General features: G+C 40.4%; 1 protein-coding gene across 1 annotated transcript; it reads left to right on the top strand.

The window, feature by feature from the left end:
• Positions 1–34: 34 nt before the first annotated feature.
• Positions 35–8,380, top strand: LOC107291998 (phosphatidylserine synthase 2). Its single transcript, XM_015821055.1, has 3 exons — positions 35–164; positions 3,155–3,340; positions 6,361–8,380. The coding sequence occupies exons 1-3, from the start codon at positions 67–69 to the stop codon at positions 6,503–6,505; spliced, it is 429 nt and encodes a 142-aa protein (XP_015676541.1). The 5' UTR covers positions 35–66; the 3' UTR covers positions 6,506–8,380.
• The last annotated feature ends 5,889 nt before the right edge of the window (positions 8,381–14,269 follow it).

Below are 14,269 nucleotides of genomic sequence, written 5' to 3'. Positions count from 1 at the left end.
TTGAATGGTATGTGTCAGTTTTTATTGGCAGAGTTGAACACATTTTACTTGAAATTTGTCCTGTGGATGCCTCCAGAACACTACTTGGTCCTGCTGCGACTTGTCTTTTATGTGAATGTGGGAGGAGTAGCTATGAGAGAGATCTATGATTTCATGGACGATCCGTAAGTTATTTTTCTTATTTAAACTCAGTTGCTTTATTTTTAGAACTGGTGATGTTTCCTGCAAATTGTTGAGAAACATTGTTCACCAAAATAATGAATGAATCCATCTGTTATTTCAAGGAAAAGCATACTACCTTTTTTTCCAGGCATCAGATATATAATGCTTGACAAATTAACATTTCTGCTTTATTTTAACATTACTTTGCCGCATGCCATTTTCAAACATATAGTAGTACACAACAGCTGGAATGAAGTTTATGATTTGGACTAATTCGAATGCAAATAGTTTTTGCAGAGGAAAATTTCGGATAATGTTTTAAAAGCAATGTCATAGCCTGAGGATGTTGTTAAATCTGGATTTAGCCTAAAGATATTTGTAATCTTGGTTTTCTGACACTATAAAGACACATTACAGTTATTCATATTCTGTAGTAGTATGGCCTCGCTGAGCAATGCATGAAGTAAACACCTGCCTGCTTATTATTTGTTATTTCTGTTTGTTTTGTTTATCAAACACTAGAACACAAATCCATCTAATTGATTTTTGTTTTATTGTATTTTTGTTTTAAGTTTAGTGATAATGGAACAAACTGATTGACCCCACAACTTTTCAGCATACTGTTTTATCCCTGACCATTAGAGAAATGTCTGTATTTAGGATTCCAATACTTTATGAAGATCACTTGTTGGTCTTTGATTCCTAGAGCAGGGAAGAATGGCTAAAGATGATTACTTTAGTTGGATTTCAGGATATTGAGCAATGGCATTCAGACCATTCCCTGACCCCTCATTTTGGACCTGCTGATATGGAATATACTTCCTGCTTTGAATGCTACATTGAATGCTCTGCAAATGTTCAGATATTCAGATACACCACTATGCAGACTTTTCATGATATATTGAGAGGTATGGGTCAGGGGTTATTTTGGAAGTGGGGTTCAGATATTTTAAGGGGAAAATGTATATTTCAAGTATTTTCATTTTTTTCTCCTTCAGGCCATATTTTTTTTTGAAAAATGTACAAGAAAGGGGCTCAAGGCCTTGGCTTTACCCATTCTGGATGGGCTCTGGTGATTGTAAAGGAAGGATTGTAAAGGAATGCCAATAAGTCATACCTTTTTGCAGCCTGTGTCTTGTTTGCTATGTGGCACATAGGAAACACCACCATTAAAACAAGTATTTGGTTTGGTGATACAGAATACAAGGTCATATTTGGAGAAATGTGACAATCCAGTTCAGCAGGATTCTTTACGCTAGGAAATAGATTAAAGAGCTGTAGGATTAACATTCCTTGCTGTAGCAGTTGCTGTTGTTTCCAGCATTCCTTCATGTAGATTTTTCCAGGGCGGTGGTTTAAAACAGCAGAAACTAGATACGGTACGGAAAAACTACTAGATACTAGATGTAAAAACAAGGACCAAAAATCCTTGATTTTAATAATTTTCTTAGAGATGTCCTTCACCCATCCTATCATAAGTCTGCTTTGTAGGTATAGCAAAATGATCTGCCAAATTCTTTATTTATAATTAACCATGCAAAATTGGTGTACTTTCTCTTCTTTATTAAAAAGCTAAATTATTAATATAATAATATTGCAGCACGGTGAATACAGTGGTACCTTCGTACTAAACAGCTTTGGAACTCATTAAATTTGGTACGCAATGCATTTGTCCCAATATTCATCGTTTCTTTGGTACTCAACGCACAAGCTAGAAATTGTCAGTGTTGATTACCTTGTGACTCACTATATTATTCTTTATCATACTCATTGTTTGTTTGGTACTCATAACACCTCCTGGAATCTAATGATGAATACTTAGTAACAGTTTGTTTAAGAGGAAGTGTCTGTGGAACCTGTTTGTTGTTAAATCCCCACCCACTTCTATGTCCTTCCTTCCTTCCTTCCTTCCTTCCTTCCTTCCTTCCTTCCTTCCTTCCTTCCTTCCTTCCTTCCTTCCTTCCTTCCTTCCTTCCTTCCTTCCTTCCTTCCTTTTTCCAAGACACTGGCCACAGGGATTTAGAAACAGCCCTCCATGGAGCATCATTCCCTCTTCTAACTTTAGGGAAGGAATTGCTTTTTTCCAACTGTTGTCAGCAAAGAAATACAGGATGGGCCAGAAACCGTTTCTCCCATTAATCATACCTTTCTCATTCAAACTTCTGAGTATCTTCCCAACCTCCCAATCTTTATGCTGCTGCAACAGCACCCATCTGATAGATCTTTGAAGTGTCTCCCCTCTCTGCCTCCTTCCTTCACGAACATCCCTGTTATGAAATATGCACATACCCTGGTCAATCTTCCTAGCATTGTCCCTCTTGCCCCAGAACTTAAGCATGAAACCACACAGAAGCATAGAGATTTTGTAGGCTGTGGCAGGTTCGGAAGCGATGGGCGCTCACGCTTGTGTGCAAAGCGCGCATCCCTGCTATTCACACAGAAGCATCCCCTCTCCCTCCCCCCTCCAGGCCACCAAGCTGGAAAGGTTGGAGACCACTGTTGTAGGGGAAGCCATAACTACTGTCCAGATCTCTTGCTCAAGTAAAAGATTGGCTTGTCATTTTGGAATGCTTTGGGGAATTAAATGTCCATTGTAACTAAACCACTAGAACAAGGTTGGTTAATATACCGCATGTATATGAAATGTAGTTTTATCAACATAGAAATTTGGGTTACCATTCTGATCAACATTTGTATGATAAACGTTTACTGTTATTTATGGGATAGCATTTTGTGGACTATAGTCCACTTCGTCAAATCTTTTATTTCAGCCTTTGATTTTGGAGCACACTAGAGTCTGTCTGAAAAGCAGTTGCTTCTGAAGCTATTCTTCCTGGGTACGGTATAGAGAAGCATCTCAAGATAACATTTTGCTAATATTACTGAATGAAATTGAGATTAACTGAAGTAATTCAATTTAATCAGCAAATTTTCAAACTAATCCATGTTCTGGATTTGCCTTGTACATATATGCTATTTTGTTTTATTGCAGGAAATTCCATAAGAAGTTGGGTCAGCAAGCTTGGCTGGTTGCTGCTATCACAGCTACAGAGTTCCTTATAGTGGTAAAATATGATCCATACACTTTGACACTGTCACTCCCTTTCTACATTACTCAGTGTTGGATCCTTGGAATCATGCTCGTGCTTGCCTGGACAGTGTGGCGCTTTTTCATTCAGTAAGCAAAATTTGATTCTTGACCACCTAGCTAGGCCTGTAATCTTTAGGTTGTTTCTATGGGAATTTTCAAATACTATAGTATTTTCAAGATGCCAAAGTTGAAAGACTCGCTAATAGAAACTCACCTTCTTGTTGATTGTCAGGTAACCCTTCAATTAAGGGCCTTTAATAAAGCCTTAATTATAACACTACTTGCCCTATAATTCTAAAAGAAGCACTCTTTCAGTTCCCACTAGATCAGACATGTCAAACACAAGGCCCGGGGGCCGGATGCGGCCCGGGAAGTGGTTTCATGTGGCCTGCAAAGCCATCCTGGAAATAGTGAGGGAATGGCCCCCGCTGCCTTGGTCCTGGACCAGGCCGGCCAGGAGGGAGCCAATGTACAATTTTGTGGTGGCCATCTATGCTGCAACGCATTCAGTCTTAGCTCCACAAGGCCATCTGGAAACAGCGAGGAACCAGCCCCTGCTGCGTTGGCCCCGCCTCATGGGTGCATGCTGGAGAGATGTCACCCTTTGTGAGGAATGAAGAAATGCACCATCACCTGGAAGTGGCCAGCAAATGGCTCTGGCCTACTTCACATATCCGGCTTGATGGGCTCCGGGGGAGGGGTTTCGGCAGGCAGCTGGGCACTCTCCTCGCAGCGCTGAGAGGCTGAGCCGGGTGGCGTGAATCTGATGAGAAGTGCAATGCTGCCTAGCCCCCAGCCGGCCCAGTTTCAGCAGGCAGCAAGGTACAAAGTTGGCGAGCTTCACACCGCCCTGCTCAACCTCTGGGCACTGTGAGGAGAGTGCCCCGCTGCCTGCCGAGACCGGGTAGGCTGGGGGCTGGGCGTCGTCATGCTTCTTTTCGGATTCGCGCTGCCTGGCTCAGCCTCGGTGCTGTGAGGAGAGCGACCCACTGCCTGCCGAGACCGGGCAGGCTGGGGACTGGGCGGTGTCGCGCTTTTCAGATTTGCGCCGCCTGGCTCAGCCTCTCGGCGCTGTGAGAAGAGCGCCTCACTGCCTGCTGAAACCAGACAGACTGGGGGCTGGGTGGCATTGCACAGGTAACGTTGACTCTCACGCTGCTCATGGCATCCCCTCCCCCAGAGCCTACCAAGCGAGATATGTGAAGTAGATGAGGGCCATGTGCTGGCCACTTCCAGGCGATGGTGCATTTCTTCATTCCTCATGAAGGGTGACACCTCCCCAGCTGCGTTTCTTGCCTGTTTTTCTCCCTCACCTCAAATATTTTCCTACCACTCTACTTAGGAAGGAAGGAAGGAAAGAAGGAAAGGAGAGGGAGGGTCTGAAGGAAGTCCTGCCTTAGTCCTGCCCTGCTGCCCTTTCACCATCCCCTTGCCCCCTCCTCCTGGCCTATCCTGGGGGTCTCCCATCCTATTGCCAAGGAAGCTTTGGATACAAAGCCCGGTCTCTTCCCATGGAGAAGGAATGGGCCTCCCTCTGACTTTGCCCTCGTACCCATCATGAACAATCTGGCTAAGGAGAGCAAGCACAGCAGCAGCAGCCTTGAGGTAAGTGCAGCTGGGCGCCCCTTAGGAAAGTGGGGCTGGGCTTGGTGCCTCGAGGGCCAGGCTGGGCGTTTGACCTCTGCTGGCCCAGGGCTCTGGGCAGCCCGCACCACCATCCACCCCCCCACATGGCTGAGAGGAACAGTGAGGCTCCTCCAACGGACCATGCTTTGACACTTGCCCTGGTCCCACCCTCTTCTGCCAGAGACCCTCAGATCTGTCCCACTCTTGCACAGGCCCCCTCAGGCATCATTGATGCGAACGATGTAGAGCTGGCAATGCCCACCCCATAGGCCACACCCACTCCACCCATACCCACCCAGTAGGCCACACCCACCCTGGCCACACCCATCCGGCCCCCCAAGGGCAACCGCAATGCTGATGCGGTCCTCAATAAAATTGAGTTTGACACCCCTGCACTAGATGTTATTTATTTATTTATTAAATTTATATGCTGCACATCTCATCAATAAGAGAGAAAGAGTATACCGAACTAATCACCAAAATGAAATTTCTTATCTAGAAGATTTTTTGCTCTTTATCGAAATAGAGAAATGGACAGAAAGAAACCCCATGTTTGGCAGAATGTATCCCATCTGGCTATGCTCCCCATCTCTGAGAAAGGGCTACAGGATAACTTGCTTTGGATTCAGTTTCAAGGTGCCACATAAACATATTTTGGGGATCATAACCCTTTTATTGGGATTAGCAGCACTGGATTCCAGGAAAAGATACAGCTGCTTAAAGGTATTGCAGAGGGATGCTACATTCATTCTCCCACATGCCCTGAAGTACTTTTTTGGAGATCAGATCTGAAGTGCTGCCCAGACATTTCCGCTTTGTGTTAAGAAATCTCCGAAGAGTTGGGCGGGGCAAGGTGTTGTAAGTGGATCATCTTCCAGTTTGTTTATTTGGAAGGCTGTTTAAAACTTATAGCGCTTTTTAAGTAGAATTAAGAGGTGCTTGATATTCTCAAAACGTAGCTTACAATTGTTTGAGATAAATGAAAGCTACAGAGGTTTATTGCTTTATTTTTTAAAGAAAAAAACAATTCTTAACTTGCAATAGTGGTGAGTACTCCACAAACAATTCCATCAACAGACATACTGACCTACAACCAGCCTACGAACCCCTCAGGATCCAAATCAACTGCACAGCCAACCAGAGACAGCACCGACCTTCAACCAACCAACCCACGCAAGCTTCCCTCCTCCCCGAGCAGTTCACCTCCCATCGACCCTGACCTGATGTAACCTCCCCATCACAAGCCTCTCATTGATGACTCACACCTGACCCATCACAAGACCCATCATAGACCCTCACTTGACACACCCACACCTGAAGCCCTTATAAACAGAAGAACATTGACATTGACATCCCCAAAGCTCTGTCAAAGATGTTGCCTAGCCTAGTAATGAAACGTTTGGAAACCCACCCACAAGCTCAGAGAATGAACCTTCACATACACACACCCTAATTCTTAACTTGTTTTTTGTTTGTTTCAGTGACATCACCTTACGGTATAAAGAGATAAGAAGGCAAAAGCAAGAGCACAAATTTGGAAAGGAAAAGTATTTAAGCAATGGTGATGGACAGTCTATACTGGTAAACGAGTACCTGAAGAATAAACTAAGAGAGAAAAAACTTTGATCCTGAGTCATCAGTGAAGGGCTAAGAGGGTTGTTTTCTTGATTTTCAAGTTTAACCCTCCCTCATTTTGTAATTTTCAATGTTTTCTCATGTGTGAGAATCCTTTTGGAAAAGATGCCACTTAATCTCTTTGGAGGAAAGTGTTTACAACTTAACTGTAGAAGTAGTGCTCCTTCCACAAGGGAACCTCAAACAAACTGTGGTAAATGTGGGTGTCACCTGAGAAAGAGGAGGATTGGGGAGGCTTTAACCAATACAAAGGCTGCCTCCCCATTCTGGAAAACTGTTACCATTTGGGTCAACATGAACTTGATGATTTATTTGATGAAATAAATCGGTGCACTGTGAAAAGCAGTTTGATGTTTTCTGCTGAAACTAGTTTAAGCTATAGTGATAACGTCCGTGTTCTTATGATTCATTTAACAATACAGAAAAGAGGGATGCAACTGAAGTATGAGAACAAACTGCAAAATTTGCACAGTACACTACTGCAGCCAGCCTTTGAAAGTCCTGAATTTAGCTGCCTGGATCTCAAAGCAAAGGTGCTTTACTTTGAACAACTGGCTATTACATTACACTCTCAAATACCTCTTTGTTGACTGTCTCTTTAGGAAAGGCATCTCTTTAGCAAGGATGCTGATTAGCCAAATAATGAAAATGAAGACAAAAACAGGTAGAAATGTGTCCTATTCTTAGTCATATGAATCAAAGAGAATCTTAGTTTTATTCTTCTGCAAATAAGATACTTACTGTTCTTGCCAGGACTGTGTTTGGGTGTTGCTCCTCTGTTGAATAAACCAAAATATATGATATGGATGTTCAGAATCATTTTTTTTTAAACTTCTAGAATAGGGATGGGCCCAAGTGTCCTTTCAGATATTATCAAACAGCTCTCATCAGCCCAGCTAGCATGGCTACCTATGCTGGATGATGGGATTTGCCCATCTCTGTTGTAGAAATTAAGGCAGGAAGATTTATGGGCAAATGGTATGGACATAATCGGCCACTAAATGCTGATAGAAATATATTATCATCTCTCAAGCCTCTTCTACACCAAGGGCAGCAGCTGTCCTGCTTGTCACATCCTCTCAAAATAATGTTTTGTTTTATGAACATCTTGAATTGTTTTTGTATTTTTAAAACAGCTAGATCAATTTAACTTACACAGGTAACACTGATTTTTATCTTAACACTGTAATTGGATCTCAAATAATTAGACTTGGGGGAATTTATTTTGAAATGTTTTATTGTTTGGACATGCATATAAGCTAAAATGCTATATTTCTACTTGCCTCTTCTCCCTGTACGATCTCAAAGTGCCGCTACTTAAAGCACAGTGCACAGACCTTGGCTCCCTTTTATGATAATACTTGAACTGCAAAATAAGTCTGCCCTTGCCTTGTTTCCAGGATACCACTAATATTCTCCTCTTAAACAATGGACGCTTTCAGGAAAAGAAAAGAAAAATCCATATAAATGAATGTTGAAAAGCTCACCAGAAGCCACAGGTTGAAATTCTTCATTGAGTACCTAGTACATTTCACTTTAAGATTTACATAAGTCCTTATCTGTTTTGTACTAGTAGATTCTGCCCCTCTTTGTAATTTTGTATTGTAAAGTCTTTCACGTAATTCTGGTGGTAACAAGTGCAATGGGGAAAAACTTGAAAATAATTTTGTTTGATTTGTTTTTTTTTGTTGAGGAAGTAATTGTGTAAAAACTGAAGTATGTGAAAAATACTACTTTAGTTTTCAAAATTGAAGTTGACTTACTCTCAAACCATTACTTTCATACTGATCTTTATGTTCTTGCAAACAGTCTTAAAATTATAGTATGGCAAACTGAACAAATGTAATAAAAGAGTATTTGCTGGTATGCTTCTGAGTTATTTATTTATTTAACTTTATTTGGGAAGGGAAGTGGGTCTCGTGCTCCCACCCATGTGGATAGTTTTACATACATACATAATTATCAGCTCAGATTTGCATTGTTTTTTCTTCTACCTCACCATCACCAATTCATACGTTATATTTGTTTTTTAAATTTCCCAGTTTTCTTTTTCAGAATCCCAGCCTGTCTTATTTCCTATTTAACACCGAACCATTTTAAGTACTTTATTTATTATTCTCATACTTGCTTTATTATATACTGTATTATAATCGTATTATACTAATAGTATACTGTTATACTATTATAATCGTATTATAATATTATACTATTATATAAGCTCCCACTATATTCAAAAACCAGCCGTCATACCATATTTGTGCAAAGTATTCTGTAATTCAAATCTATTTATTTTATTGCACGTGTTTTCTAATCCTCAAATCTATAGTAAATGTTTCTCACATTCATATATTTCTTAATGACCTGCTAAACAGAAGGGAATCTTCTATGCATATTCTTGCTGACATAAGCTATACAATGCTTATATAAAGCTATACTGCACTTCCTAGGGTTTTTTTTTTAATTTTGCCAGTCTCTATTCATGTTGGAAGATTAATCTCTTTGTTAATATTTTTCCATACTGGATGTGTACTTTCTCTTCTTTGATTCAACTTTTACTTTTTTTTTTTTTTGTTCCATGACCATTATTTCCCAGGATCCATTCTTGACATTACCTAACATAATCAGAATCAGAATAACAGTTGGAAGGGACCTTGTAGGTCATCTAGTCCAACCCCCCTGCCCAACAGGAGACTGACAGATGGCAGTCCAGTCTCTTCTTGAAAGCTTCCAGTGATGAAACTCCCATAACATCTGAAGGCAAACTGTTCCATTGGTTGACTGTTCTCATTGTCAGAAAATTTATCCTTATTTCTAGGTTGAATCTATCCTTGATCAGTTTCCATCTGTTATTCCTTGTCTGGCCTTCAGGTACTTTGGAAAATAGGTTGATCCCCTCCTCTGTGTGACAGCCCCTCAAATATTGGAACACTGCTATCATGTCTCCCTTGGTCCTTCTCTTCACTAGACTAGCCATGCCCAGTTCCTGTAACCATTCTTCATATGTTTTAGCCTCCAGCCCCTAATCATCTTTGTTGCTCTTCTCTGCACTTTTTCTAGAGTGTCCACGCTTTTTTATAGTGTGGAGACCAAAATTGGTTGCAGTATTCTAGGTGTGGTCTTACTAAGGCTTTATAGAGTGGTATTAGTACCTCACTTGATCTTGATTGAATCCCTCTGTTAATGCAGTTTAGGATTGCATTGACTTTTTTGGCTGTTGGCTCATATTTGATTGTCCACTAAGACTCCAAGATCCCTCTCACAGTTACTGCTATTAAGCCTGGTTCCACCCAATCTATATGTGTACTTTTGGTTGTTCTTGCCTAAGTGTAAGACTTTACTTTTCTCTACACTGAATTTCATTTTGTTAGATAGAGCCCAGTGTTCAAGTCTGTCAAGATCCATCTGAATCTTGAGCCTATCATCTAGGGCAGGGGTGTCAAACTGCCAGCCCGTTACATTATATGGAGGACGCATCCTCCCCAGCTCCCACAATGCAAAAAAAGTCACATCACATGGCGAGTTTGACACCCGTGATCTAGTGTGTACTCTCCATCCAGTGTGTACTTTGTGCCCACTATCCAATGTGCATCGTCCATGCAGTGTGCCCTCCATGCAATGTGTGCACCGTCCATGCAGTGTGTACCATACAGTGTGAGCCCTCCATTTAGTGTCTACTCTCAATCCAGTGTATACTTTGTGCCCACTATTCAATGTGCACCATCCATGCAGTGTGTGCCCTCTGTCCAGTGTGTACCTTCCATTCACTATGTGCTCACCATCCAGTGTTTGCCCTCCATCTGGTCTCAACTGTCAGTACCTAAGCTTCCATTCCCCATGCATCCCCTTGAACAGATCCCAAATTGCCGAGCCTCGCATCCCACTGACTGTCCCCGATTACCTGGGCCGCACATTCCCCCGACCGTCCACCAACTTGCCAGGGCTTCGCGTCTCCCCATCCAGACCTTGAATTGCTGGGCCTTGCATTCCCCCGCCCGGACCAATTTTTTCGGCCCTTGCATCCTTGCAACTGGCCTGCCACTTGCCTGGTCTTGTGTCTCACCGCCTGGCACCCGAATTGCCAGGGCTCGCATCCCACTGCCTGGTTTCATGTCCCCCCTCCAGCCCAACTTGCCGGGCCTCGTGTCCCCCCAACCAGCCCTGAACATGATGGGCTTCACGTCTCCCTGCCCGACTTGCTGGGCCTCACATCACCCCTACTGGACCCTGACATGCCGGGTCTCAGGTCTCGGGTCCCTCTGCTCAGCCCCCAACTTGCCAGGTCTCGCCTCACTCTGCCCAGTCCCCGACTCATTTCCTTTTTTCTTTTTCTTTACTTTTCAATTTCAATTTCATTTCCTTTTTCTTTATTCTTTTTTTTTCTTTTTTCTTTTTTTCTTTTCCTTTTTCTTTTATTTATGTATTTATTCTTTCTCTTTATTTTTCTTTTTTCTTCTTTTTTCATTATGTTGCTCCAAATATTCCAAAATGTCCGACATATTTGTAACATTGTCTTTTAACTGTCTTTTAGATAAAAACCCACAATAATAATTTCTTGTAAAATTATATTCAGTGCATCTATTAGAATTGTTGTGAACAAATTTTGTGTTACACCCAGAGTCACTTTTGGTGAGATGGGCAACTATACAAATTTTATAAACAAACAACTCATCATTATTCAACAATGATACTGGCCTATAGTTGCTTATTAAAGTCAAATCTTATCCCTCTTCAGGCATTAATACTATTTTGGCCTCTCTAACTCTCTGGCCTCTTTCTTTAGGATAGAGTTCATTGTGTTTTGTAAGTTTGTAAAAGTTCATCCTCAAAACATAAGAAAAAACTGATAATCCATCTGGTCCAGGGTTTCTTAGTTTAATCTTTTTTGTAGCTTTAGAAACTTCCCTTAGTGTTATAGGTTCATTCATAATCTGTTTCTGTTCTTCTGTAATCCTCAGTAACTTTTGTTTCTTTAGATATTATTCTATTTTCTCTAGAGAGATGTCATTTCCTTCGTAAAAATTATAATAATCTAAAAATCCAAATCTAAAACAGTCTTTGATAATATATCTACTTTAGAAACCTTGTAGTCAAATTCTTTGTAGGAAAATTCATGTCTATTCTTGAAAAATATTTGTCTTTCAGAAAAGTAGGTATTCAATCTTGAATTGGCATTTTCTGCCTTCACATATCAACCAGCCTTAAATTGTCCATCAAATCGAGAGAAAGTTTTGGTAATTTGTCTTGAGTGATTTTAATATTTTCCTCAGAAGTTCTGTCCAGTTGTGGGAAGATCACTCCATTCCAATTACCCATCAAGCATCAATTTCCGTAAGAGAAACCTATTAATCTCTCCATAAGTCATATAGAAAACAACACTTTGTCCTCATTTGGGGCACAGATTCCCAGTATCAAAGTCTTAGTCCCATGCAAATTAACTTCCACCCCAATAAATCTACCATGCTCATCACTTACCATAATGCAAGTTCTGGTTTTAGTTGTGGATTTTATATACAATACAAAATAACTCCATTTCTTTCTTTTCTTTTGTTCCTGCTGAAGTGAATTCTCCCAAATTTTTATAAATCAAATATTTTATGTCCTTTTTTTCAAATATACATCTCTTGTAGGCAAATTGTATCTTGTTTTAATTTTTCAAATCCTGATTTTGTACAGCCCAAGAGCAACATGGGAATTGCAACCTAGAGAAACCCCAACTTTCCATCCTATATGAGTTGATGGCCACAACATTCAATTTCGTTAATAATGGTCTTCCTCAGCAATGCTGCTGCTCCTGAAAGACCCATGTTGCCTAAGAATAGAAATAACTCTGGATAAGGGACAAAGATCTGCCTACCTTCCCCAAACTGGCCAGCAAATCAGATGCCTAGGATTTCCTGCCTTGAAGCCCTTAACTTGTATTTAAAACTTTGCTTTCCCACGGTTTGGGGTCCTTTTTCCTTGTAAAGTAGGTACCCAACAATCATTGCAATAAACATGGTTCTTCTCAATATTGTGTTCTCTGTGCTTCTGTATTTTCCACAACATGAGGGCCTTAAATAATTAAAATTCCAGTGCTCAAACAGAAAGTCCTAAAAAAACCAATAATATAATAAAGGTGATGTAAGTAATGGTACGTGGGAATCTTTTTCACAACCTGAGGAGTTAGGAAGGTTCATGAGTTTCTTGCTTTGTCCATTATGCAGTTGTGGGCTATGTCCTCTCTTACATGATCATTCCCTAGGCAGCATCTCTTTCCCTACCAAGATCATTCCAACAAACCATTATAAATCATCAGGAAAAAGATAACTTAACCTGCGGCAGGAAAATGCACAGTGCAAGAAGAGACTTGCCCAGTTTACTGGACTGTAAAGGGGAATGGGGCGAGAAAATATACTTTTATTACTTTTCAGCATAATGTCTATGGAGATTCTCAGTCATCCAGATCATGGTTGTCCGAAAGGTGCTTTTTCAAGAGGCAACTGGACTTGCTTGGTTTTCTTTGAAGTTATTTCGCTTCTCATCCAAGAAGCTTCTTCAGCTTCAGTTTTTCAGCATACCCTTAAAGTTTAATAAATATGTCTGTTGTCCACCAGGGGGTAGTAGTGTACAACTATTCAAGAAACCAAATAATTGGTAAAAGAAAACTTCTGGGTACCAGCAAAAAAAAAAATGTTACAAAATACATGTTTTGGGGAAGCCTAGGCTATAGCTGTAAAGAATCTTTCCATTTCAGAAATTGAATTTAAAATAGATTAAAATCTTATATTCTAGCCAAACAATCCACATTGTTTCCACTAAAGGTAGAAGGAAAGACTGGAAAAAAATCAGGAAGAATCTGATAGCACCTGTGCAGACTAACATATTTTATTATCATTGTTTTATTGTTCATCTGAGAACTTTTGATGGGAGTTCTACAGTCTCTCTCTCTAGTGCTAGTATAGTTTTGTTTCAAAATGTTTCAGAGTATCACAGGTTATCTAACACAATGGGTTTCAACACATTGCAATTGCTAGTTGATAAGGTAATTGTCCCACCTATGACCCACATTTACAAAGTCCCTCTTTGGCCTTCTTCTTATTTGCCTCTCCTCAGTACCCATTACAAATTATGAGTATCTACTATTATTCTTGATTTCACCCAGCTCAGGATGTGGTTTTTCTGCCCTCAAACCAGAGTTCTGTAGATATGGCTCAATTCATCTCTTGGTGGAGATTTTAGCCCTTTGTGCAGCTTATAGCTTGCATGTCTTATGAGCATCTTACGATCAGGAGAATGAAAAATGCAGTTGGAGTGATAATAACCAAATAGCACTCCTGCTGGAAATAGACAGAAAATATCATTTTCTCCAACCACAACATTAATGTTTATGTTGGAAAAAAATAAACAGACATACTTCTGCTTAATGAGTTTCAATTTGCACTAAAATTTCCATTAGTCTTATTTTTCATTAAAATGTTTTGGCTGAATTTGTTCCCTCCGACTTTTCCAAGCCTCTTTTAGTGCGTTTCTGAAATCTCTCAGCCATGGGTAGACAATTTCATGAGCGAATAAAAAGACTAGATACCAAGCTCACAAGACATAATTCTGTATTAACATTTCAATACTCGCATTTAAATGCAAACCCAGATTAATGTTAACAAAAACAAATTCTGACTTTCATCAGTAATGGGATATGAATTAGGCCCAAGTCTTTTATGCAGTGCTGTTTTAAAGATGATTAAAATATTGTATATGAAGCAGTTTAATTCTTGAATT

This window comes from Protobothrops mucrosquamatus, unplaced genomic scaffold (assembly GCF_001527695.2).
Source record: "Protobothrops mucrosquamatus isolate PMUCROS unplaced genomic scaffold, P.Mucros_1.0 scaffold1238, whole genome shotgun sequence".
In the NCBI taxonomy this organism is placed as follows: domain Eukaryota; kingdom Metazoa; phylum Chordata; class Lepidosauria; order Squamata; family Viperidae; genus Protobothrops; species Protobothrops mucrosquamatus.
The sequence above is the reverse complement of the archived record's forward strand: the minus strand, read 5'-3'. Positions and strand labels throughout refer to the sequence as shown.

Bases quoted from the DNA above. Each gene is read 5' to 3' on its own strand.
- LOC107291998 (XM_015821055.1), top strand. From the start codon at position 67: ATGCCTCCAGAACACTACTTGGTCCTGCTGCGACTTGTCTTTTATGTG. The intron at 165-3,154 runs GTAAGTTATTTT...GTTTTATTGCAG, and splicing joins TATGATTTCATGGACGATCC to GAAATTCCATAAGAAGTTGG. The intron at 3,341-6,360 runs GTAAGCAAAATT...TGTTTGTTTCAG, and splicing joins GTGTGGCGCTTTTTCATTCA to TGACATCACCTTACGGTATA.